Source organism: Clinocottus analis, unplaced genomic scaffold, assembly GCF_023055335.1.
Source record: "Clinocottus analis isolate CAN_PGR_092001 unplaced genomic scaffold, fCliAna1.0.p SCAF_9, whole genome shotgun sequence".
NCBI lineage: Eukaryota > Metazoa > Chordata > Actinopteri > Perciformes > Cottidae > Clinocottus > Clinocottus analis.
Genome location: NW_027176251.1, coordinates 12,370,641 through 12,397,071, shown reverse-complemented (window position 1 = coordinate 12,397,071; position 26,431 = coordinate 12,370,641). Strand labels below are relative to the sequence as shown.

The 26,431-nt window shown below is 45.9% G+C and overlaps 1 protein-coding gene across 10 annotated transcripts in view; it reads left to right on the top strand.

Moving 5' to 3' along the window:
* satb1b (SATB homeobox 1b) overlaps window positions 1–26,431 on the top strand; it is a 63,219-nt gene that overhangs the window by 15,531 nt on the left and 21,257 nt on the right. For 5 of the 10 annotated variants that reach the window (XM_068569214.1, XM_068569213.1, XM_068569215.1 and 2 more), the window contains exons 3-11: window positions 1,123–1,299; window positions 2,155–2,281; window positions 5,941–6,064; window positions 12,426–12,537; window positions 13,547–13,624; window positions 16,562–17,079; window positions 19,450–19,662; window positions 23,257–23,331; window positions 23,851–24,006. In XM_068569214.1, coding sequence (XP_068425315.1) covers window positions 1,123–1,299; window positions 2,155–2,281; window positions 5,941–6,064; window positions 12,426–12,537; window positions 13,547–13,624; window positions 16,562–17,079; window positions 19,450–19,662; window positions 23,257–23,331; window positions 23,851–24,006 — 1,580 coding nt within the window. The remainder of the gene's footprint in view (window positions 1–1,122; window positions 1,300–2,154; window positions 2,282–5,940; window positions 6,065–12,425; window positions 12,538–13,546; window positions 13,625–16,561; window positions 17,080–19,449; window positions 19,663–23,256; window positions 23,332–23,850; window positions 24,007–26,431) is intronic. The other 5 variants (XM_068569221.1, XM_068569220.1, XM_068569218.1 and 2 more) reach the window with 5 other exon arrangements.

The following is a 26,431-nucleotide window of genomic DNA, read 5'->3' as shown; positions in this document are numbered from 1 at the left end:
ACGCGTTTGGGTGATGGCGAAGGGGGGACAAACGGAGGATGTGGGGCGACGGGGCGCCACATGTTCACGTCGCACGAGAAGCAATCGACACTTTTGAGCGTTTCGATCCTTCTGCCGTTGTTTCGTTCAACCTGAGACTTGAAAAGGCCAAGTTGTCCCTACGCCCTTAAACTTTCTAACAGCGTGATTTCAAGATAAAAATGGCATACTGGGTGATATTTGCAGGACGTTCGGCAGTCTTTGGACAAGGATTGCTCATTCCACCTAACGGCAGAGCCACTGTTGACACAGACTAGTAAACCTCAGGGCGCCGAGGTGGAACGGGATTTGAAGCACTGCATCATGGGAAGATGATTTTTTTAGAGGGAAAGTCTGCGATCCCAGAATCTCAATGGGGAACAAGTTAATTGTGCCAAATAGAGACCATACGAGTTGAACGATTTCTGCGGCTGCTGTTCACGCTGAGCTAAAAGGTGATGATTCACTCCGTAATGTATCGCTTATTAACCTCACACGTCCCGTACATGCAATCTCTGTGATATCATGCCGTTGTCTAAAAAAAACAAAAAACAACCCCTCGAAGAAGAAAAGGAATCTTCCAGCAGTTGATGAGATTCTTGTAATTGGGTGACAGATGGTAAAACCAAATTTGGGGAAAACTCATGGAAATTACATGACAAAAGAGAGCATTCCTAAATGAAATAAATAGATTAAAAAAAGAGGTAAAAACAACAGTAGCCTCAGAAATGTGGCAGGTTATTGTGCACCCAAGGAGTGTCTGATTCCCCTGCGCTGATGTGAGTGTTTGGCATTGAGACAGAAAGGTGAGCGGGCTCAGATAGAAATCGTCACATAAAAGATGAAAGATGCCTTTGTGGTCCAAACCCATCCTTTAGTTCATTTCTGTCCAACTCTTCCACTCTCAGCAGCAATCTAATCACACCGCTCATAACCCCGCCGACACTCAACCTCAAGTGTAACTCAATCCTCAGCGCTAAATATTAATCTCGTCCCTCGGCAAACGCACAGAATGCTGAAGGTCAAAGTTTGCACCCGGCGAAATGTGAACCTTTTTTTTTTTTTTTTGGGGTTCTCTCCTGACTCGTGCCTATGTGTTTTCAGGCAACATGCTGCCCGTGTTCTGTGTGGTCGAGCACTACGAGAATCCCATGGATTTCGACAGCAAGGAGGAGCACGCCGAGTTCGTCCTGGTGCGCAAGGACATGCTCTTCAACCAGCTCATCGAGATGGCCTTGCTGTCGCTGGGCTACTCCCACAGCTCAGCGGCCCAGGCCAAAGGTAACGCGGACGTTTCTTATTTATTTTTTTCTCCAACATGCTGAGACTTCTGTCACACACACACACACACACACACACACAGACTGTGTGACCATAATAGCTTCTCGCCAGCAGATCTGAAGCCCCAGTAGCTTCTACCCTGTGATACTGATCCCAGCCAGGAGATGCTTAAGTCTCTCAGGGGTCACACACACACACACACACACACACACACACACACACACACACACACACACACACACACACACACACACACACTCAAACAGTATATATTTATATACACTCAGTGACTCAGTGGGTGGGAGGGGCAGGTGGAGGAAAGGGTCTGCTAATTGCACTTGAGCACACGCTGGCCGAGGGTGGCTGGCTGTTTCAAGGTGCCTCTTAGCGGGCTCTTTTATTATAGCCTGTCCATCACACACACACACACACACACACACACACACACACACACACACACACACACACACACACACCCCTTAGTCCACCTCTCCAATGAGTTTACTTCCTCGAGGTGTGGGCTGACACTTGAATTTAAGGTAGTCTATGGAGGAATCTTGACACCATTTGTGTGATTTCAGGGACAAATTGTAAAGTATATGTATGTGTGTGTGTGTGTGTGTGTATATATATATATATATATATATATATATATATATATATATATATATATATATATATATATATATATTATGGCACTGCTTCATGATGACTTCAAGTGAGCTAAGATGCTAAAATGGACTTTGTGCTAATGTGCTCGCTTCTTCTTTTTTGTATGTTTCGTCTCGTGTCCGTTTGTCCGTCCACATCTCGTGTCTCTGTGAACGTGTGCGCGCTCCGCGTCCCGTGGTCCAGGTATGATTCAGGTGGGGAAGTGGAACCCTGTCCCGCTGTCATATGTGACAGATGCACCGGACGCTACAGTGGCTGACATGCTGCAGGACGTCTACCATGTGGTCACGCTTAAGATCCAGCTGCACAGGTAAGAATCACAGGCACGCACACGTCACGTTTCCCTTTACAGTGTCTACTTGAAGCTAACACACTTGGCCACACATGTGTACCAACGAGATCTTCTACCGCCCACAAATATGTAGTGTCGTAACCTGAAGCACACATGCATACACACACGGCAGTATTGGATAGCTTGAATACACATTGAAGCACAATTTTACCTTTTTATTCTTTGCTTCCAACACTCACACCAAGGCATGTCTTGTATGCCCAGAGGCTGGTGCCAATCTGACGATACCTGCTGCATGTTTGATACTGAGAATAGCTCTGTTACTCACACACACACACATACACACACACACACACACACACACACACACACACACACACACACACACACAGATAACAGACTGACCTTTCCCAGGAAATGCGGAAAAAACCCATTTGAATACTGAAAGATTCCTCGTCTAATGGTGCTGAAGAAACACAGAGATCTGTTTGTCAATTTGACCGACAAGTGATGGGAACAAGAGCTGGCAACAAATATTCTATATTCAAATATATATTTGAATAGTAAAAAAAAACCCGACAGATAATTTGAATATGAAAATGTATATTAGATTGGGTCAAAAAAAAGCAGAACCACCACTGAGTTCAACGCATTTCAGGAGTCACGCAAGTCAGTCACGTTTTATATTGTTATATGTAGTGGAAGAGTATTTGTCAGTAGGAAACCTTCAGGCGATCTCCCTCTCAGCCAGCTGCCACCTTCTTTAGGTTTATCGTATAGATGACTCCTCATTTTCCACTTCACCAATCAGCAGCTCTTCATCCGTCGCGGCCTTTTCAAGTCGAGTGACAGGAATAAACAGGAAGTGGGCATCTTACAAAAGTTAAACTTTTTCCGTCGCCAGCGGCCAGTTACCACAGAGTCTTGGATGCAAATATAGCTAATCGTCTAGCTATAGAACAAATATTCCAAAGTATCTTTTGCCAATTTTGACTCAGACACTATGCTGATAAATGCAGCTTATACTGCGTTGAGCGATCAAGTAGATATTTAAATAGTTAGGGATGTTAACTAATGTTCAGAAAACATGCTGGATTTTTTCAAAACGACACCACTTTAGGTCTTTTCATGAAAATGAATCAAATGAATGGAACGGGCAACTGGAGACTGTGCAGGGCTAAAAATGACTCTGCAGCAGATGAATGCGCGGTTGTTCACCTGAAATAGTTCCATAAATAAACCCGGCTATTTTTAAGTCAAATATACAGTATTTTCTTCTGAATCTGCGTCGCATGGAACAGCGAAGACTAACCAGCTTCTCACACTGAGCAGAGCTAGCTGTCTTGTGCCATCACTCACCATATTGTATGCTAAATGCTACTCTGTAGGAGTGAGGCTTTGCTGTATTTATACACACAGCGAGAGCACACAAGCATTTATAGACACGGACGCAAACAGCCTCATATGGGCTCATAGGCGCACACACACACACGCATACACACACACACACACACACACACAAACACATACACAAGTGGCGCTGCTGTGGAGGCTTGCGCCAGCTGCTGTTCCGACTTTTCTACCTCGCTCTGCCTCTCTCTCTCCTCTCTTCCCTCTCCTTCTGTGTGCCCCCCACCATCGCCACCACCCACCTTCACCAATGAAGCGCACACACACACACACACATACACCACACACACACACACTGCCTGATGTGAACATGTTCACCAGCCAGAATACAGAAGGTTGGGTTTATTTCCGGCATGCTAGCCTTGAACGCACGGATAGCTGTCTTTCTCCACTACCTCCTCTCCGCCTCTCCCTCACTTCCTTCTCCCCAGAGGCTCTCTAGCTGTTGGAGCAGTTTAAGGTGTTCTGGCAAAGACATTGTTTGTGCGCGAGCGAGTGTGTAAGGTTTCCTTACGAGCAGATGTTTAGCCCCGACCGCCGCTCGCTCCCTGTTTTTTCTCGATCCTGCTCTCCCGTCAGCCCCCTTGCTCGTTTTCCGACACACCCGACTGACAGATTTATGGACACGCGCACGCGGCTCCTCGTGCACTCATCACCCCTCGCTCAACGCCTCATCGCTCTCGTCAAGTCAAGTGTCGATTTTAACGGAAAAAGTAATTCTGCGACACGTGCTGAACGTGTATATGTCCCGCAAGCGTGAAGTGAACTTGAACGCTCGGCACGGTTTCTCCACACGCCCACCACGTGGATACGTTCCACATTTTTCAAATAATCAGAGTGTTTCTCAGGTAGAGTCGAATCCCTGCGGCACACGACTCCATAGCACCAGCTGACGTCAAAGCCAATCTCCATGTGATCTATAAATCTATTTTGATTCTGCTGCATATTGTTGTCAGTATTGTTATTGTTTTGTATTTGTCCCCCCCCTCTCATCCCTCCCATTATCTGTCCCCACCCCGCCATTCCTTTCAAACCCCCCTCACCCCCCACCCGCCCCGACTGCCGCAGAAATCTAGCCAGTAACACCTTAAATTGTTTCGCCGAGCACAACGAGCCAGGAAGGTAGAAGTAACACGAAATAATAGTCGCCACATGCAGCTGATGTATAATTCATGCATCAATCCAGCAGATGTGTTGTATAAAGTAATTAACTAATCAGAACAATCAGGAGAGAGAGAGGGAGAGAGAGAGAATATGAAAGAGGGTGAGAGAGAGAGAGAGAGGCAGGCAGAGGGAGAGAGAGACAGAGCAATCTCCAGATGCATCTGCTTGATGCGCCAAATGAAATCTGTCTGTCTTGGAGGGGCGCTTGCAGCAGGAAGAAGGAAAAAAGAGCCTGTGTGTTCAGCTCTCGTTCTCTCTGGTCTCCTCTCTCCGTCTCTACCGATCGGCCCGTCTGATTGTTCCAGTCATTTTGCCATTTCATCAATAGATATTAGGCGATTTTAAACCTCGGTTTTGGGCAAAGTTAATTGCTAGTTCTTGAGTCAGACACTTGAGCAGCGCTGGCATTAGTTGAACGTGTATGAATCAATGATTTTCATCCACCGTTAATGGCTGAATTAGAGATTTTGCTGCTTTTCTCTCATTTACAGCTCGTTGATGCTTTAACAAACAACAAGACAACAAGCAATGTTGAGACGTCATTATGGGCTCAATATGGGTAACATGTGACGATCTTCATTCTCTGTTCTCTGACAAGGACAAAACTATTAATCAACAGTGAAAATAATCCACACTTGATGTTTTTTACACATTGTTTTAATTATGTAATCAAGCTAGAAATTAGTTTGGCCTCCAGTGATGTCGAGGAATTGTTGCAGGATGCTGCGGAACAATTTCCCCCTTAAGTTGCCTCGCAGACGCACGGGTGCTCAGTAGTTGTTGTTCGGGTCAAATGTATTCCCCGATTCGAAGATTGGTGTTATTGCCCGTTTGCTCCATCCATCAGGGAACGCCCAACCGTCACAATGAAGATAAAATCGTTTTGATATTGGGTTGCTGAATTTGTGGCCTGTGTATTTTATCATTTTGCTTAAAGATAGCATCAGGGCTGCTGGCTCTCCTTTCTATCTTTGTCTCTTCTCCATCTGAATTGTTTCTCATGCTCTCTCCTCACCCCTCTCTCCCTCCACACCTCCCTTTTCCTCCCCCCTTATCTTACCCTGTCCCCCTCCACCCTCGCATGTCTCTCTCTCTCTCCACAGTTGTCCTAAGCTGGAGGACCTGCCGCCCGAGCAATGGAGCCACTCTACAGTAAGAAACGCCCTCAAGGAGTTACTCAAAGACATGAATCAGAGCTCTCTGGCTAAAGAATGTCCCTTATCACAGGTGCTGAAGCCCAGTCTGCTTATTTAAAAAAATAATAATAATAAAAAAAGATTAATGCCCAACCCCAACCCCCTGCTACCATACACAAACAAACACCCCTATCTCCATCACCACTGTCTTTTATCCTGTGCTTATCAAATGCCCTGAGTTTGATCAATTCGGAAAGAGAATCGGCATAGAAAATCCAAGTCAATGGCTTATTGTCATTTGTTTGCCGCATGATTTTTACCGCCCCCGATACACACACACACATGCACACGCACGCACGTATGCAACGGCAGCCAAAAATCAGAGGTGTTGTTGAACGTATGGTTATTGTTAGATAAACATTGGCCCAAACCCAGAACGATCTGGATGGTTTTTGTTCTTTATTGTTCCTCCCTCCCCCCATTTAGTTAATTCTCAACATTTCAGACTGGACATACTGTACGCACGTACACATGTCAGGTCTTGTGTTCTGTGTTTTTGTGTGTGTGTGTGTGTGTGTGTGTGTGTGTGTGTGTGTGTGTGTGTGCTGGGAGGTTGTATAGAAAGCACTAGCGCAGATATTGTATTAACAGGCAGTGCAGTCAGTATATCATGGAGGCAGCTCTGGAGTGAAAGGAATGAAACGGCAGTATATCTCTTACAAGGGCCACAATGGGTGTGTGCGTGCATGTGCGTGTGTGTGCGTGTGTTTCTCGCAGTGCGAGGAGACGCGCTCGCTTCCGTGTGTATTCGCTGGAGTACGTTTGTGAAACGCACATCAATGTACGGGTCGCGTATGCAAAAGTATTATTTGTGTTTTGTCCGCCTGTTTGTTTGTTTGTGTGTGTGTGTGTGTGTGTGTGTGTTTGGATCCGAGCACGTGCGTAGGTGCCATCAGTATGAAGCCAGCTCTCCTCCCATGCCACCGTATGGTCACCTGGAGACCCTCATTTGCGCTGTATGTGTGTGCGTGTCTGTGTCTGTGTGTGTGTGTTTGAGCGGCTGCTCTCAGTGTGTGTGTGTTTGTGTGTTTAGCCGGGCATGAGCAGTGCGCTGATGATGTAAAGAGTCCCTGGGTAGCGTTCAGGCGGAGCCCAGCCCGGTCTGGTAATCACCCTGTTTACGGTCCATATGTGAAGACGGCTCAGAGGAGAGCGCGCGAGCGCCGAGGATCTCACACACAGACGCATACGGCCTTCCTCACACTACGCATACGTCTCAAATTAAACTAAAGCTTCTTCTTGTAGCTTTCCAATGGGGATGAAAGAAGGTCCTGGAAATATTTAGCGAAACGGAATCTGTTTTTTTTTTTTCGGGCTTGTATGTATGTTATTTAACGGGCAATTTGGTTCTTAAGTTCAGATCTAAATGGCTTTACATTTTCCCACATTCACTGTCGTTTTGTCTCCATTTGCAGTGTGATGTAGTTTCTCACTGTTGTGCATCGCTGCTGGTAAACCGTTCAAACCAGAATCAAAAGAATGCGTTAAAAGGGAGATTTCAGTGCTGGCAGATTGTTTCTCAATGTAGTGTGAACACTCAGTGCTTCCTGTAGAGTCCATATATGAATTACATGTCTTCATGAGCCGTATCTCAGCCTTGATTTTTAATTCTTCATTTGAATGTATTGCATTTTGCATGGACGTTATTATATTCCCTTATTTTATTGCCATTTCTTGTTTTTAAGGCGGCTGATTTAAAAAATACTAATCCGGTTCTTAAGTAGTTTCAAGAGATAGAGAGAGGAACTGGCAGCTTTGCTGCACGGTCATGATGTACACAAGTCTGCCTTGTTCAAACATGGCTGCCATGATGGTGTTTGACATCTGTTACTCTGTGGGGGCTTCATGTGGCCTGCTACGCCCCGCAGAGCGGCGGCTTGCTCCTCCCTCAACCCAACTGGTTTAGTGGACCGGTTGTCACAATTAAGGGTACGCCCCGACACACGGACGCCCTGCTCCGTGACCACTGCTGGTCGCCATGTAGTCTGACGAAGAGGCGAGAAGCCAGGGGCGCATTTGGCCTGCCCTCTGAGCTTTATGTCTTGACCTAAAGAAAAAAGTGAAATGACTGGGCGAAAAAGGGGGCGTTGCAGGAGGGAGCAGAAGATTGGCACCTTTTAAGGATTAGTGTTTCCTTGATATTCTTCTGCGTAATCCCAGACAGAAAAGGGAGGTCAGCAGATGAGGGAATCGCGACAAGTGAGTGAAAGAGAGGAGGAGGAGCAGAGCGAGGAGGGAAGGGCAGGCGAGGGGTAGGGGGGGGGATTTTGCGAAGCGCTGCTTTTGTACGGGGTCTTGTCGAACACATTTAGTCTGACTCTTTTGTAGCAGGGGCAAGTCACGCTTTGTGTGCTCGGGCTTCAAATGGCACAAGGAAACTCCTCGAGGAAACGTTGTGGCTCCGTCAGGGGAACTGACTCCGACCTGCACATGAAGCGAGCGTCAGGACTCGCACAGAGATTCATCGCCTGATTTAAACTTCCTCCATCAGCCAATCGGGAGTATTCCTCTTCTCCGGGGTTGCTACCAAGCTCAGCAACCCCCTTGCCCGTGTTCACAGAAACTATGGCAACAAACGAGATTCCACCCTACCCCTCTATGCTACCACCTCACCCCACTCTTTCCCATTGCCACCACCTCTTCTTGCCGACCCCCTGCTCGCTCTCACTGGGCGGCCCCTGATGCACCAGCTGCTGCGTTGCATAGCAGCAAATAGTCATCAAAATGCCATCTTAGCGGGCCTTCACCACCTCGGCAGCCATAGGGGCAACCTGGTTGCCAGTGTGTCTGTGTGTGTATGTGTGTGTGTGTGTGTGCGCGCGCGTGTGTTAGATTGAAGGGAGAGAGGGGGGGTCAATCCAGTCGAGGTGAATATGTGCCATAATTGAGCTGTGTGAGATGTTGGCAAGAGACGAGGCGCAGTGTTGCAAATGGGATGCACTTTTCCCCAGCTGATTCAAGACATCAGGCTAAGTTGGAATGTGTGTGTGTGTGTGTGTGTGTATTTAATTGTGTGCGTGTGCGCGTGTTGCTCTGCATGTGTGCATTTGTGTAACCATGCCGTGTGTGTTTGTCTGCAGGGGTTGTACTTTGTGTGTTTGCCTTTGCCAGTGTGTGCACCACACTCTAACGCTGGCAGCTGGGTGCCTACAGTACCTGCCTGCTGCACCGCTATTCTCTTACACACACACACACACACACACACACACACACACACACACACACACACACACACACACACACACACACACACACACATACACTCTGCCCTCTCCCTCTCTCTCTCTCTCTCTCTTTCGCTCTCTTCCTGTCTCCCATGATGGGGAGTGGAGTAGATGTTGGGGACCGATAGTAGCCCAGTGCCACTTCCTGGTCTTGCTGATAAGCTCTCTGTGCTGCAGATGGCTATCACTTAAAGGGTCCACACACATGCTCATGCACACACACACAAACACACGCGCACAACACACACACAGCCATGCTACCTGTTGACAAGCCCTAGCACAGCCCTCCTGCTGGCACCGCAGTGGCGGCAGAGGCTCTGGTTATCTGCTTGATTTCACTTAGTGCGTATGCATGTGTGTGTGACAGAGCAGTGGAGAGAGAGAGAGAGAATAGGTGTGTGTGTGTGTGTGTGTGTGTGTGTGTGTGTGTGTGTGTGCGTGTGTGCGTGTGTGCGTGTGTGTGTGTGCGTGTGTGTGTATTGTTTTGTACTCACACACACACACACACACACATGCCGGGCCCCCTGTGAGAGGTAGAGTGATGTATTGAGGGAGAGGGCTGATTAATGAGGAGCGTTTATTAGAACATCTGTGTCAAAGATGGCGGAGAAAGAGGGAGCGAGAGAGATGGGCAGAGAGAGAGAAAGGCACACCGTCTTCTGCAGGTCTCTCGTTTTGTTGCTTAGTGCCGCCTTAGCCCAGATATACTGTAAATAAAACATGGCAGGCTGGAGAAGAGGAGTTCATTATCCCGTCGACTGAAAGGGGAACTCTTCTTACTTTAAATGAATGTTGTTGTTTTTCCCAATGGATCTTTGGCCTGGGAGTCGGCTACCAGAAGCAGGTTGAACTGGAAAATTTAGTTTGCTGCTCTACCAATTTATACATTTTTTCCCAAGCCCAGTAAATCATGAACAAAACCATTCATTCTTATTTACACTGACTTACGCTGATCATAATGAATGAACAGGGATTATCATTTTTAAGATAGAACGTTGCAGTTGTTATTTTCTGATCCCAATAATAAATCCAAAAGAAAGGAGCTGCTTCATGCATAAATGTATGACCCATTAAAAAAGGGCAATTCTGACTTCCTCACCCTAACCTGAACTCTATCAGCGCTTCTCGTTGAATGAAGTCTTTTCAGTCGATCTATTAAAGGCTGCTTTGTTGCATCATGCAAGTCCAAATGCAGACCTTCTAACCCTCCCGTTTATGACGGCGTGATGCACCATAGCACGGTTTGGGCAAATTCCCACCCGAACTACTGAACGGGCGTGACAAAGTGCGACCGCCGGTGCTCGGCCCGGACTCCAGCAGGTACACGGCGGAAGTTTGTGGAGTCCTTTGTGACTGTAAAGAAGTACTCTTCCTCAACTGCCTTTATTGCCTCTCGGCCGTATTTTAATGCAATTGCAGCCAGGACTTGGCATCCAGTCTTTGAGAACTCGTATTGACTCTTGCGCGGGGTTGTTGGACGCTAACGTCTGTCCTATAAGTGTTTGGGCGAGGTATCACATGAAGCTGATGGAAACTGTTTCGCTCAACCTTAAACAGTTTGACGAAGGAAACACGTCCATCACGGTGCTCTTTTGGGACACATTTTAAGTTTTGCCGTGCATCCTGGTTGGACAAGCGACACAGACAGCAATGTCACAGACAAACACACACATTTTGCCGCTGTAATAGTCAAGTGAAGAAGACACGAAAAACTTCAAAATGAAATCGGACACCTCTTTTCTTGTAATTCATTGCCAGACGAACCCGGCACAGCATTATCACAGTGTGCTGCTGTTAGCACGGAGTTAACGGCTAACATTGTTGGAGGTTGCATTGGCCTTCAACTCTTTTCAGTAATAATGAGTATTGAGCGGAATTGATATTATAGCGCTGTCAGGATGTGTTCAACTGTAATCTTGTAAAATTGAGTTTTTGTGCGAGAAGATTCCTTAAATAACTACCGTCAATCATAGGAGAGGTTTTACAGCAATATATAACCTGTTTGACTTCCTCGTGCTGGCCCTAAGCAGCTTATAGAAATACAGTTTACACTGACTTTGGACAGTTGTAATTCTTTTTCGGGATTGGCGGTGGACAGAATCGAATCGAGAACCAAGAAATATTGCAATCAATTCCTCTCGAGTTTGATCGCAGTTCTGACAGAGGTCACGAGGTCAGAGTTCGGTCGACCTCTCTCAAGGCACAGCTGCCATCCTTTGCCCTCCTTTTGTGAACCAGAATCATCCCCTTCCCCATTCATTGTGTGTGCTCGCACCTCCGTGCTGCTCTGCCAGAAGGTCCCCCCCCACCTCCGCCATCCTCCAAGCGCATATATTATAGAAAAATGATAAAGATGGCATACCTGTAATTTGAAAACAGATGGTTTGGTTCTTTTGAATATTTATAACAATCAAAAACATTTTCTCCCGCACACCATCCAGGCTATTTGCCCGGAGGCCGGCAAGGTGTTAAAACATTCATTTTAATGAAAGTGGAAGGGAAAGAAAAATATCGCCTCTTTTTGTTTTTTGTGTTTTTTTCCGAGGCGACGGAGGGCGGTTGAAGGGAATGTAGCGAGGGCAGAGACTCGAACGTGAACGGGGAGACGCGGCCCTCGAGCCGCTTGAAGTCATTGTCTTGAACAGATTGTATAAATACAGAGCGGAATAAAATGAAAGAGGTTTATCTGTTTACATCGCCCGACTCCCCAGATGCTGATATTCAATAAGCTGCTTCTCTTCTTTCCCTTTTTGGAAGGTAAATATTTTTCATGTCCGTCTGCTCTTGATGTCACAAGACTCGGAACTCGGCTGACCTCGTAATTTACCCGCTCCGAAATAAAAAGAAAAATGTTTAGACAAACTCAACGGCATTTGATAAGGAAGAACAGATAAAATATTGCTTGATTTAATTTGTTTCACCTTTAGAGGATGAGATCCAAAATTACTGCATGTCTGATACTTTTCAGTTGGCTTTTCTATTTTTTCTTCTATTTTTTATAGTGCTGTTTTTTTTGTGCTACCGTGTCCCTATCTTTTATTTGTTTTGACAAGCTACAGTGTTACTGCATGTTTCACAAGCTTTAATATTATGTCTGCATTCTCCACAATGAGAATCTAAAGTCTCTCTCTCGTTCTCTCTCCCTCTCAATCAATCTCTCTCTTTCAGAGTATGATTTCCTCCATTGTGAACAGCACTTACTATGCAAATGTGTCGGCGGCGAAGTGTCAGGAATTTGGGCGCTGGTATAAACATTTCAAGAAGACAAAAGATATGATGGGTAAGCAAAACGGAGGGGCGCAAAGTATGGCGCTCACACTTTTGTCTCTTTGCACACACACACACACACACCAATTCACACCAATCGTCATTACAATGTGTTCCCTAACCAACCGTCTCTTTGTCTTCCTGCTGTTGCGTGAAGCAGAAATACATTTTTATCTTGTTATCTAATAACTCAAGATTACTCTGCGGTTTTGCAGGCGAACACAGCGTTATCTCTGATTTATCCATTTATTGCTTTAACTAACAGCAACGCCAGAGCCAAATTGAGGCCTCTGACTGTTTAATTTTGGTATTTCCCTCACAACTAAAAGGCAGCAATGACTTTAGCCAGTCACCGCCTACTCTGAAATTCAATTAGATTTTCTTATCAACCCTCCGACAACGCATGCTTTATATTATCACCAAAAAAAAAATCCCCTTTGACCCGCCAGGAAATGAGGTTATGTGATACTAGTAGCACCCCAGCTGCAGATAGAATTCCGCTTTATTTTTTTGTTACGTCTTTTGAATTAAGCAGAATGCCACTGTGGTGGCGAGGCTCACAAGGCAGGGTAATGTTGAGATATTAGCTTTAACAATCTGTTGAACCATCTTCTTCTTTTTTTTTCTTTGCCAGTGCGCCACTGCTCGCCGGGATGACAGATGAGATATTGTATCAAAATGTTTTCACAGCCTCCATGCAAATAGCGTGTTGTGATCATATCTTATCTGATGAGTTTTTTTCTTTTTTTTGCTTCTGTTAAAGTGGCAGCATCTGCCGAATAACATTACTTACTCCGGGACCTGCTGTACTCGTGCATTCTCTCGCATACTCCTACACGCTCCTCCGTCACAATTGTTCTCTATGTGGTTTTATTCTCCTCGGTGACGCTGATGTTTTTAAATGTCATATTTCTGCTCAGCTTGAGTGGGAGAGTACAGTAGGAAGCCTTCACCGTGTGTTTCTGTTCTCACAACTCTGTGTGTGTGTGTTTGTGTGTGCGCTCCACCATCCGGCTGTGCAGGCATGCGCCAACCGTCCCAGCTGGAAGGCTACCTGGGGACGTGTGTCCTCCGTGAGAGCCCGCGTGCCAATGCACTAGGTATGTCGCAACATGGACACACACACACACACACACACACACACACACACACACACACGCACACTCTGGAGGACATTACATTGACATGAATTAATTGCTTGGAGAGAACCATAACATCAGCCGCCACACGGTAGTGGTTCCTGAAGAAAGTACATAAACACACACACACACGCACACCGATTCAAAAGACTTGTGAGGAGCTACATTCCTTCCTTAATACCTAATCTCACTGACTGTCTTCTTGCCTTAACTCAATCTCAATTAAAATCTAAATCTAAACACATAGCACTTAAAAGTCCCATCGAAAGGAAGAATCCCGTATTTACATCCTTTGCTCAAACGAAAACAATCCTCCACCCACATCACGGTCACACCCTGCACGTAATGTCTCTTTTCAACTGGAATACAATTAAAGACTGATTCCTTTTGGCTTGAGAGAAGCAGAAACTGTGTTTTTTTTCCATTCTTCGTGTCGCTCCCTCTGGGGACATCAAGTCCTGACGTGAACAAATCCACCGATGTATTCGACGCACAGGAGCATGCGCTAACATCTCGAGATGTATTCACACAAACCCACAAAAAACCTTGGCACACAAGCCTCAGGTGCCCACCACACGCCCGTGGCAACCCCCCCACCCCACCCTCCCGCCCCCACCACCACCCCTCCCTCGACCTCAATATTCATGACGGGCTGCTGTCTGCTGTGCATGGTCACGAAGCGGCAGGAAGAGAAAGAGCTGGGTCGGTGCCAGGTTTGAGGGGGCTGGAAAAGAGAGAGAGTGGCACGGTCATCCCTTTGTGCCTTGGCAAGTGGCGTCAAATGTGACTCTGCATTTACTTCACCGCGCTGCAGTTTTTCTTCTTCTTTTTTTTTTTAGCGAGCAGTTTGAGCCGCAAGTCAAGGGGAATAAGTACCTGGTCGCAGGTACTGGCATGCCACCCCGCCGCTCCGCCAGCTGAAGTGGTGTTAACCGGGCCGCCAGCGAATGCGGCGGCGTGTCTTCTTTTGAGGTGGCAACGCCGGTGCAGGGAAAGAGAGAGAGAGAGTTGGGTCACTTTGTATGTCTTTCTCTCTCTCCCTTCTCTCTCACACACACACACACACCCCTCGCTCCTCCTCCCCTCCCTCAGCCCACATCCCATTCCCATTGTGTGTTTAATCCGGGGCTCTTTTGTGGCAGGATTCCACACGAGGACTCCCGCTTCTGTGGCAGCCTTTTTCTCCCAGGGCCTGCCATGCTCTTCTGTCACCCCCTTCTCTTTTCAATTTGCATGGAAATGCCTCTCCGTGTGCCTGTGTGTTTGTGAGCATGCCCCCCAGCAGTCCGTGCGAGGGAGCATATGCACACACACACACACACATTCACATATGAGTGAATAGAAACGCCATACCATCAGAGCCAGGGAATGCCAGGGATTATGTGAAGAGATGTGATTATTACCAAGATTTTTTTATTTTTTTTTGTTTTGTTTGTTTTTTTTTTCTTCCCCCCACCAACATCATTTGTTTTCGACAAACGCTCAATAGACCCGTCTTGGCCGGGTGTTTTGTGCTTGCTGACAGTTAAGAAACAGGCAGCGCAAAACACACGATTATTGTGGGTATTTTTGGAAAACATCCATGCACTTAATCTTTCATCTGCTGAAAAATTCAGCTTGTTGAAGAACCCCCCCCCCCCCTTACCCACCGCCTCCTCATCCCCATAACAGCAATTTACGCTTTTCACAATCTCATACGACGCTTTTCTGTGGGATGTGAAGGCCGCAGCATACTTCTAAGGTGTTAATGTTGCCATCCGTATGAATTCTTAAACGCTGCCCCCTCACTCAGTCAGTCAGCGCGGCGCGCACGCAGAAAGCCTCAGCATATGCGAATTCCTTAAAGAGAGGCGGAAACCTAAAAACATTTCAGCTGCTCCAAATGCTCGTTCACGTCGCTGTCGGTAGCACTTTGAATGGTAAATCATTGTTTTCATCCTCTAAGCACATCATTTAAACCTGCCTTAAAATTTTCCCGAACAGCCATTATGGACTTAAAAACACCCAGAGCAAGAAATGCCTCAAAAATCTCCAAAACCCCATTAAGTGGCAGCACGGAGATTATTATTTTTTGGGGTTTTACAGACAGTTCAAGTCCTGATTTTTTTTTTTTGTTCACTCAGACGTGGTTGCACAGTATCAACCCATGTGCTCCTTCACCGCTCCCTGCTCCCTGCTCCCTGCGTTGAAGGTCGGACCGTCCTCCGCTCAAATTCTTATATTGGCTAGCTTGTGTTCCCTATTTGAGAATTAAGAATCACTTTTTTTTTTTGAGAGAATCAGATTCACACGCACACACACACACACACACATTTATCCTGCACCTACACTTACACTCACTCCACTGTCTCTCCAAGAATTTTATTTTTATTCACATGATGAGGTCGCAGATGTTCTGAACTTAATTTCGGAGGCATGGCTTGTGGAAGACACAGGTCAAAACACAATGAGGCTCTTTTATCTGCGTGTCCATCTTTTGATCAGCTGTGTCATGACCAGTCACCGAGGTAGAGGCCTGAGAGAGACGCTGGATCAAAATAAGACGCTAAACCTCTGTATACATCTGTTAGTGGGTTTGGGTTTCTATTCATAAATAGGTGCTGACTGCGAAGATGTTTTATTTTCCATAAGTTCTGAAAGTAAATGTTAGGTGACAGGCTAAGATTCACTTGAGTTTACAGTTTGATCTGATGCGGAGCAGATCTGGTTTAATTAGAGATTATGGCTCTGGTGACTTTAAGCCGATGATTTTTAGAGATTAAGGTTTAACCTTTTGGTAGCTACCGGCACTTTCTCCGGTCCTCCAGAAAGACTTTGAAACTGATGTTTTTTCTTCTCCTGTCCCTCTGTCTCCTCTTCCCTTTTCGACCCTCTCGTCGCTCATTTTTTCTCCTCCAGCAGACATGGACGGCCTGTCCGACCTGTCTCCACCCGGCTCTAATCACAGCCACAACCACAATCACAACCACAACCACCTGAGCTTCTCCCAGCAGCAGCAGCCCATCCCCGGCAGCACGGCAGAGCAGACTCCCTCCTCGCCGGTGCCCCCGCTGCCTCACAACCCGCCGCCACACGGCGGCCAGACTGGCGGCCGACAGCCCCAGCTGCCCGGCATGCACCACCCGGGCATGGTGTCCACGCCCATCAGCCCCCAGCTGGTCAACCAGCAGCTTGTGATGGCGCAGATCCTCAACCAGCAGTACGCGGTGAACCGGCTGCTGGCGCAGCAGTCCCTGTCGCAGCAGTACCTCAACCACCCGCCGGTCAACCGCAACTCCCACAACAAGCCCATGGAGCCACAGGTGTCCTCAAACACCGAGGTTTCCATGGAGATTTACCAGTGGGTGAGGGACGAGCTGAAGCGGGCCGGCATCTCACAGGCCGTCTTCGCCCGCGTGGCCTTCAACAGAACCCAGGTGAGGAGCGGAGGACAGTTCACGGTGACGTCTTTAACTTTACTGAAGTTGTTGGCAAAACGTAAAAGTGAGTAAAAGTTGCTAATTCAGTCCAAAGCCTCATTTATCTTTCTGCTAAAATACTAATGATGATGGTGATAATGATAATGCTGATAATCTAAGTCAATGGAACTGATATTTGTCATGGACTTTGATATCAATCACATGTGTATAGAATTGGCAGAAGGTGCCATGTGAAACATGATCAACATCTTAATGTCAATTTAGGTTGATTGAAGAATATCATTATTTTTGTATAATTTCCTGTTTAATTCATTTTAATTTAATTCCGTCAGTTTCTGTCAGTTTGGAGCACATCATCGCCTTGCGAAAAAGTTCATCCAAAAATGACCCCATAGCACAAACATGCACAAAAACAAGTGAAGTGCATCTTTCTCTGTCGCAAGAGTCGACACCAACAACCTGTTTGATGAGGAAATACGTCAAGAAAGTTCCAAAACGATTTAGTTAGTTATAATTTATTTTTTATAAGAATTACTAAGAAAGGCCTGCTGTTTGACTTGTTTATTATCCACAGTTAAAATCTCATTCATAATTCTCACCCTGCTTATCCAGCACCCGTACTGTACTTCAAGGCAGCTGGCAGCCTGCCATGATGCGAAAGACCCCGGCTCGGTCATGGCGTGCGTTCTCTCCCTGCCAAAATATGTGGTTTCACTTCATAGTCAGAGGCCTTACACACGCACACGCACACACACACACACACACACACACACACACACACACACACACACACACACACAAGGCAGCGATTATGTCTTAAGACGTACCGTCTGCACTACATTGGGGGTGGAGGGAGGTGAACAAACCTCATCACAACTCCAATTGCTTTGAAGTTGCAGTGAAAGAAAAATAAAAGATCAACTGATAAGCATCTATCAGAATTAGAACGTACAGCAACCCCAAATAAGTGTGTGTGTGTGTGTGTGTGTGTGTGTGTGTGTGTGTGTGTGTGTGTGTGTGTGTGTGTGTGTGTGTGTGTGTGTGTGTGTGCTATATAGTTGAGTCAGACAGTTTTCATGCGAGCTCCCACACAAACAGAGTCTTATCCGTGGCTGATATGAGGAATTAGTCCGATGTGCCGTTGGAGAGTTTGCCTTTGGAGGATTATTTATTAGGCCCGTGTTTTTTTTTCTCACAAATCTGTGTTAATAAAAGGAGGGGAGGGTTGTGGAGTGGTGACGTGAAGAGGGGTGTTGAGGAGGTAGATCAGAGGAGACGAAGGGGGAGGAGCTGAGTTTTTTTATTTTAAAGAGGAAACTAATTGACTAAAAAGACAGACAGAAAGGAGCTGATGGTGGCACAGAAGAATGATAAGCATGCACCCGTTGAAGAATGCAGACACGCAGACGCACACGGATCAAACAACTTCACCTGAAAGCTTGTGTAAATAAAGTCGCCTGCGCCATAAAAACGTCACTCTGACTCATCTTTCATGCGAGTATCTGTTCATACCTGTCTGATATACCACAGACCCACCTTTCTAAACATTCAGTCTGAATCACGACACGTTTGCAGCTCTGCTCGTTCCCCAAAAGTACTCGCAAGCTAAAAAATATATATAAAAGCGTGAGCATGTTTTCCCCACCACCTTGTTTTATTACCAAATCACACCTATTGATGGAGAGAGAAGCGCAGCGATAGTTTGCTCAGTGTGTGGCCAAGAGCTGATGAAAAGGCCCAATCACGCGTCTCTGATAATAGAGTCATCGCCGACTCATAATGATGGAATTGAGCGCTATTGAAAAGTAAACAGAGGACACACTGATTGCCCGCCGCACAAGACTTTCACATCTCAGCCGAGTAGCTGCGGCTCTCGTCTGAAGCAGCACCCGGCTCCGAGAACGTGTCCAAGATCTGCAAATTCGCACACAAGCAAAGTGGCGAAGGCCACAAAATACGTTGCAATGATCGACAAAGTGCTGCGAACCAACACAACAGAAACAAAAAAGCTTTGTAGAGAGTCACGAGGTCGACGTGATTTTGCAACGATTAAGGAAGGTAGGGAGGAACCGTAGGGGAAGGTGTGAGGGATGAAGAAACTAAGAATAGCATCCCTACAAGGCAGTCTGGGTTTACAGTTAAAGTGGGTATAAGAGTGTCATCTCCATTGTCATTAGAGTCTCCATTCGCACTTATGGCTCTCCTTTTCTGTTTAAGAATCCTCTAATGGGATTAATCTCCTTGCTTGACCCCCCCCTTCCACCTTACTGTTTCCCCTCTCTGAGAGCTTCTGTCTTTCTTTTCCCGTGTCTCTTTTTCTGTCATTGTCTCATTGGCTTCTCCTCTCCCTCCTTTCCCTCCGCGCAGGGCCTGCTGTCCGAGATCCTACGCAAGGAGGAGGACCCTAAAACGGCTTCTCAGTCGCTGCTGGTCAACCTGCGCGCTATGCAGAACTTCCTGCAGCTGCCGGAGGCTGAGCGCGACCGCATCTACCAGGATGAGAGGGAGCGCAGCCTGACGGCAGCCTCTGCGATGGGCGCCCCGCCGCTCATCAGCACCCCGCCAATCCGACCTGTGCAGGTACCTGAGATTTTATTTGAATGTGAAGTCAAGGGGGCGAAGGCAGATTTTATACTTTTATTTCTGGATTTGATTGATGACTTGGCTTGTCGCAGCACTGCACCACCAGATGAATGTGCATTTATAAAGCAGTGTTGTGCATCTACTGTGCACTTATTTTATTCACTTTCTGAAAGAGAACAATCATGGAAACAGGAAATAATTTCTGAATATGTTTAACGTTACTGAAAAGGAAAAGCTTCATCATTTGTTCACTTAATATCACCAAAACGCAGTCAGCGGCGGAAACGACCGATCACAGTTCTCACAGCAGCCCAGATATGTCGTTATTTATCTAAACTGCGGTGGGACTCTGTAGCCAAGGGGGGAAGCCAACTCCCCGTCTGGGCAACAGAAATACTCAAATGTACAATCTTCTTACCAAACTGGCCCATCACATACAATTCAAGTTTGCCAGTTTGCTAACTTGCAAAATGCCCAAAAAAAAAAAAAAAAATTGTCATTGGCTCTCTGATTCAAATACATATTTGCATAACAACCAAGACTTTCAGTCAGGACGTTGAAAAGAAAATGCAAATCTCTGTCGGAGATGGAGCAAAAAGTGCAGCCAGAGTTCAGAAAACCCGCAGCAATAGGAGAGATGATATATATATATATATATATATATATATATATATATATATATATATATATATATATATATATATTCTTTAAACACATGTGTGAGTAGATCTAGTCCCGTGAACTGTTTCACAATATTGTGAGGAGAGTGCGAGTGTGTTTCCATGCGCTCAGGCTCGAGAACAGGTATGCAGGTGTGCCAGTCGGAGTGTTTTTAAGAAGCTGTCTGTCTTCGTGCTGGTGTCCTGGACTCAATCCAGACACGCGTAACAAACCTCCTGACGCCTGTCAGGTTTTGTAGTCAGCTACAAGAGGTGAAACAAAGTGTTACTCATTCGTCAGCACTCGCCTGTTTACATGTGACAACAGCAGGCATGCACGCCAGCACCTCCCCAGCACATTGTTTTCTGCCACACCTCACATTCCCCTCCATTGTGTGAGGCTGCTTACCTGTCTGGAGGAGACGTGTAATAAATAAGAGCCCATTCGTTCCGTCCGCGTGCGCACCAGAGAGCATACTTTACATTCTCTCCGCATGTAAATGAGTTCCACTTCGTCCCCGCCGCTCACCACACAGGTGAGACTGGTGCACAAATAACGGATCATTTTTTGTGATAATTTTGACCTTTTACTGTGCATTAGGCAGCGTTAACAGCCCTCCCATTTAAAAAAAAAAAAAAAAAAAATGCAACGAGCTCCGCGAAAGATCAAACATCGTTTAGTCAGTCCCTCGTTTCAAAATCGCCCGCGCACCGGAGCACAACTTTCTACCCTCGCCGCGAGTCCGTGTCCCTCATTTGAAAGGTATGTGGCAACTTTCTACCACTTAAGCCTGTTTAAAGTGCGGTCAGCCGCATCTGAAAGTGACGGGGGCCGACAAAGGCCGCCTCTGTCCTGTCGCCGGTGCAGATTTGGCTTTTTATTCAGGTGAGGAGGGAAGAAAGACAGAAGCACAGGCCCACACGTCTCCAATTGAAACCTCCCCCGGGAAAACTGCTCAGCAGGATGCCAGTTGCTTGTCCTTGCCAAACTTTAAAAGAGAAAGAGTGGCATTCTGAATCAGCCGCGCTGAACTTTAAACGGGGTTTCTTCGCAGTTCACGGCTCATCTTTACAATCGGAGGCTCAGAGTTAGAGAGCGGGCCTTTCCACAAGAATGTTTTGTTTGGCTTCATAACCCACCGTTAGAGAGCTACAAACGGGGACTTTAATAGGTATAACTTAATAACTTAACTTATTCTGACAGGCCTCTCCTTTTTAGAACTCCTAATGTCAGGAGTCTCAAGAGCATCTGTCAATTTAAAAGCTCTCCAAGCTCAAACTCCGGTCACACTAGCGCAGCTGGTGGGCAGCCTATGGACAATGCAGGAACATTGTTCCTATTAATATTTGTATAAGTATGAGCTTGTGATTGACAGCTGCGTGAGAGACTTCTCGGCTCTGATTGGTTGTTTTCCTTCGGGAGCAGCAGAATCTTACAAATGCCATTGCGAGAACGAATCAGAGGAACCAGATCTGTCCACGCATTGTCTGACTCGTGAACTGCAGTCAGGTTCCAGTTCCAGCAAATGTGACGAAAAAATGACTTTGATTCAAGTTCCCAACTGTAGCTTTCACGTCTTTACTGACGTCTCAGATGCAGAAATGAACATTTGGAGATCAGTGAGCCACTTTACTCTCAGAATGAGTGCACCCTTTTATGATATCTAGGACCAGCTTCCAGAGCTGAATAGATCCATTACAGCGCACAAAGAGATCTGCAGGCAGAACACAAACACAGAGACGAGAACACGGCGTACAAACTATTTCAAACATCCCCGAAACTCGAGCTTATGGTTGTTGTTTTTGTATACCACTGTTGGCACATCAATGGAATATCTTGAGGCCCTAATATACTTCACCTGTATGACTTAAACCCGTCAACATTCATCATGCCGACCCGTTCCTACACAAGGCAATTCTCACAAACACACGCGCGCACACAACTCGTACACCTGGCCATCTGCCAGCCTCTCCTATGGAGCAATGCGGTGTGAATTTAAGCACATAAATCAGCCAGGGTGGCAATTGAGCCAGAGACAGAGGAGGGTTTTTATTGGCCTCATAAAAACAGATGCAGAGGTATGTTTCTCTCACGTGTGCTGATGGGTCGACACAACTCCCCCAAAAGCCAGTTAGCGCACGTCCCGGCCTTAACAATTAGCTTGACATGGCACCTACCGCTCAGACTGACGAGCCTAGTCGTAAAAAAAAAAAAGAAAAAAAAAACGTGATGAAAGGCCCAGAAATGCTCCGGCATTCCAGTTTCACCACAAATTTTAGGATTATGTGATTGTCTTTGACACATAAAGGAGCTTGTATTAGGCGTCTAGACAAAACGCTTGAAAAAATAAATAAATAAATATATATGTATATGTGTGTGTGTGTGTGTGTGTGTGTGTGTGTGTGTGTGTGTTTTATCACAGTGTGTCGGGAGTTAGTAGCTGTTGGTGTTATTATGATTTATTTGAATGCTAGGCGCTTGTACTCAATACCCAACCCTGCCGATGTCTCCTTTCAAAAGGGCTCGTATGGAATGATTCATATGCTAATGGTTGGTGGGTAATGCTTTTATTAGGATACTTGTTAACTTGTCAAAGGATTTTTGTCAAGATGCAACAAGCCGCTGAATGAAGATGATTTGATTTCACTTGACTTGCATTTATTTTTTAATCACCAGCTTGACATAAGAATAATAACATTCCTCACAACACATCTAAGTGTTTTCGAGCAAAGTAACGCCAGAGCCGGGCGTGGGTGTAATCTACACTCCTGTGTGTGTGTGTGTGTGTGTGTGTGTGTGTGTGTGTGTGTGTGTGATGGGTGCATGCATGAGCGTGTGTGTGTGTGTCTTGTGTTTAGCCAGATTACCTCTCTCTTCCCCCCCCGTGTGAGCCTGAGCAAATAACGTTTGTGTGTTGTGTTCCCGACATAGCAGCCCCGGAGGGAAGACTGTAACAGCGTGAGGCCCGAGGACTGGAATCCCAGAATCCCCGTGGGCCTTTCCCCTGTGAGCAGATAACGCCACCCACCTCACCTCTCCACCTCTACCAATCTGAACGCACACATTATCAGAGACAATGCACACACTTGAGGCTTATTATCTCCCAACAAGCAATTAATTGCTATTATCTTTCAAGTGAAAGGCTAATATTCACATTTTTTCAAATCAGTTTTTGTGTGTAAAGAATGTCTAATACCCCCGTATTTTACACTAATACTAACATTTTAATTACATTTAACATTGATAATTAAGTCAAAAGCACAAATTTGGTATCAAAAACGAGGGAGGACAAAATAGAAATCTTATTGCTCAGTTACGGATACACAGTATTTAGAACACTGTCACACATGATGATAATATTAATATCTTCAGGTACAGTACAGGGCTCCCTGGTCATAAACCAGGCAGCCCTGTCCATAAACCAAAATATATCAAATACAAAAGGAGAATCCAACTTCTGACAAAGTATTAAAAATACAATCTAGGATTTTCGTAATCTTCCATTTGCCTTCCTCTGTTAACCAGGTGAAACCGTCGCCTCTGCCCAGCGAGTGGAACGGCAAGACGGAGAGCTGCATCCTCAACATCAACTCCACCATCTACGACGAGATCCAGCAGGAGATGAAGAGGGCCAAAGTCTCCCAGGCCCTGTTCGCCAAGGTGGCCGCCTCCAAGAGCCAGGTACGGAAAGTACACGCACTGACGCTTGCTTTGGACCTATCGGTCCGGCCGCTGTCTTCCTCCAGAAAACTTCATTTCAGTTCAAGCTACACTTACAAAATATGAAGAGCTGTCTGTCTTGTCTCATAAATGAAACATGGTCTTTGTTCGATAGCCGGTGAAAATCGTTTTTAGGCGTACCTACCTTTTTGAGAAATAATTAAGTGTGGCTTCAGCCGCATGGGGTCAGAGACCCCATGCTGGAAGCACACTTCATGTTCTCCTGCGGGCTTATTAAGTGTGGCTTCAGCCGCATGGGGTCATAGACCCCATGCTGGAAGCACACTTCATGTTCTCCTGCGGGCTTATTATTATTATTATTATTCTTCTTATAGTCAAACCACTACTCCTCCCAGAGCGTTGCCAGCACATGCGCAAAAATTACATCGAAACGTGCGGTTTGCGCGGGAATCGTGAGGTATGACTTTTCTAAGAGATTCGCCCGTACGTTTTCCCGAAAAATGCAAAAAACATAAAAAAAATTTCACGAAATGTTCGTAGAGGGTGGCGCGCCAATTAACAGAGTGAGAAGAAGCGACAGAAACTGTTAAAAAAATAAAACGTATTTTGTCTTTACTCCCACAATGTTCACTCTTCATGCACCATTGTTGGATAGAAACGTTGGAAATCTTGTCTTCTGTCATAAACTGCGGTCGATAGGAATCCAACAGACTCAGACGTCTTGAAATCGGACTGAATGTGAGAGCAAGTCCACCTCGCTCTGCCATCCGCCGCCATGTTAAATCTCCCTCCAAAGCCACGTCTCCCCTGAAGCTCGTACCTGATTTGTAAATCGCCCGTACAGACACATGTTTTATCGTACAGACTCGCCAGTCACAGTATCTGTTCATCAGGTCTTCCTAACGCTCAATATGCGATATCGAAGCAATAGTGGCTTTTAAAGTACCATTTTTTTTTAATAGTTTGAAAGGAGTTCCACAGTATTTAGGTCTATTAAGCTCAGCGTAAGGAAGTCCCTTTGAAGTCATCACCATGGCAACCTTTGCTCTAGCGACCCACAGGTGTTCTCGTTAGGGCAGTTTAACAGACACACAGACACTTACACACGCACACACAACACAGATGACTTCTGTCTCTCTGTCTGTTTGTCTCACACACACACAGACACACATACACACATACACACACACAAACAAACAAACACATACACACACACAAACAAACAAACACATACACACACACACACACAACACAGATGACTTCTGTCTCTCTGTCTGTTTGTCTCACACACACAGACAAACATACACAGACACACATACATACACACGCAAAGACGTTTACGTGTGTTTTATATTGTGTAGTTGTCAACACTGTGATCATTAATAAGGTCATATGATATTTCATATACGTTTGTGTGTGTTCAGGACGTTCAGTAGTTTATTTCCTTAAGTCCACAGTCCAGTCTGCCTCTAATCAGTCTGCTGGCGCTCACTTGGTCACCATGACGACGGCAGCACACAGGTGCTTCATATCAGCCAATCAGTTTAACACACAAACCAACTCAAGTGCTTTGGAGGAGAGACGGGCGTCAGAAACAAAAGCTATATATTGCGAGGTCTTACGGCAGTAGTAGCCACACTTTCAAAATTTCTTGCGAAATTTTCTAGTTATTATTATTATTCTTCTTATAGTCAAACCACTACTCCTCCCAGAGCGTTGCCAGCACATGCGCAAAAATTACATCGAAACGTGCGGTTTGCGCGGGAATCGTGAGGTATGACTTTTCTAAGAGATTCGCCCGTACGTTTTCCCGAAAAATGCAAAAAACATAAAAAAAATTTCACGAAATGTTCGTAGAGGGTGGCGCGCCAATTAACAGAGTGAGAAGAAGCGACAGAAACTGTTAAAAAAATAAAACGTATTTTGTCTTTACTCCCACAATGTTCACTCTTCATGCACCATTGTTGGATAGAAACGTTGGAAATCTTGTCTTCTGTCATAAACTGCGGTCGATAGGAATCCAACAGACTCAGACGTCTTGAAATCGGACTGAATGTGAGAGCAAGTCCACCTCGCTCTGCCATCCGCCGCCATGTTAAATCTCCCTCCAAAGCCACGTCTCCCCTGAAGCTCGTACCTGATTTGTAAATCGCCCGTACAGACACATGTTTTATCGTACAGACTCGCCAGTCACAGTATCTGTTCATCAGGTCTTCCTAACGCTCAATATGCGATATCGAAGCAATAGTGGCTTTTAAAGTACCATTTTTTTAAAATAGTTTGAAAGGAGTTCCACAGTATTTAGGTCTATTAAGCTCAGCGTAAGGAAGTCCCTTTGAAGTCATCACCATGGCAACCTTTGATCTAACGACCCACAGGTGTTCTCGTTAGGGCAGTTTAACAGACACACAGACACTTACACACG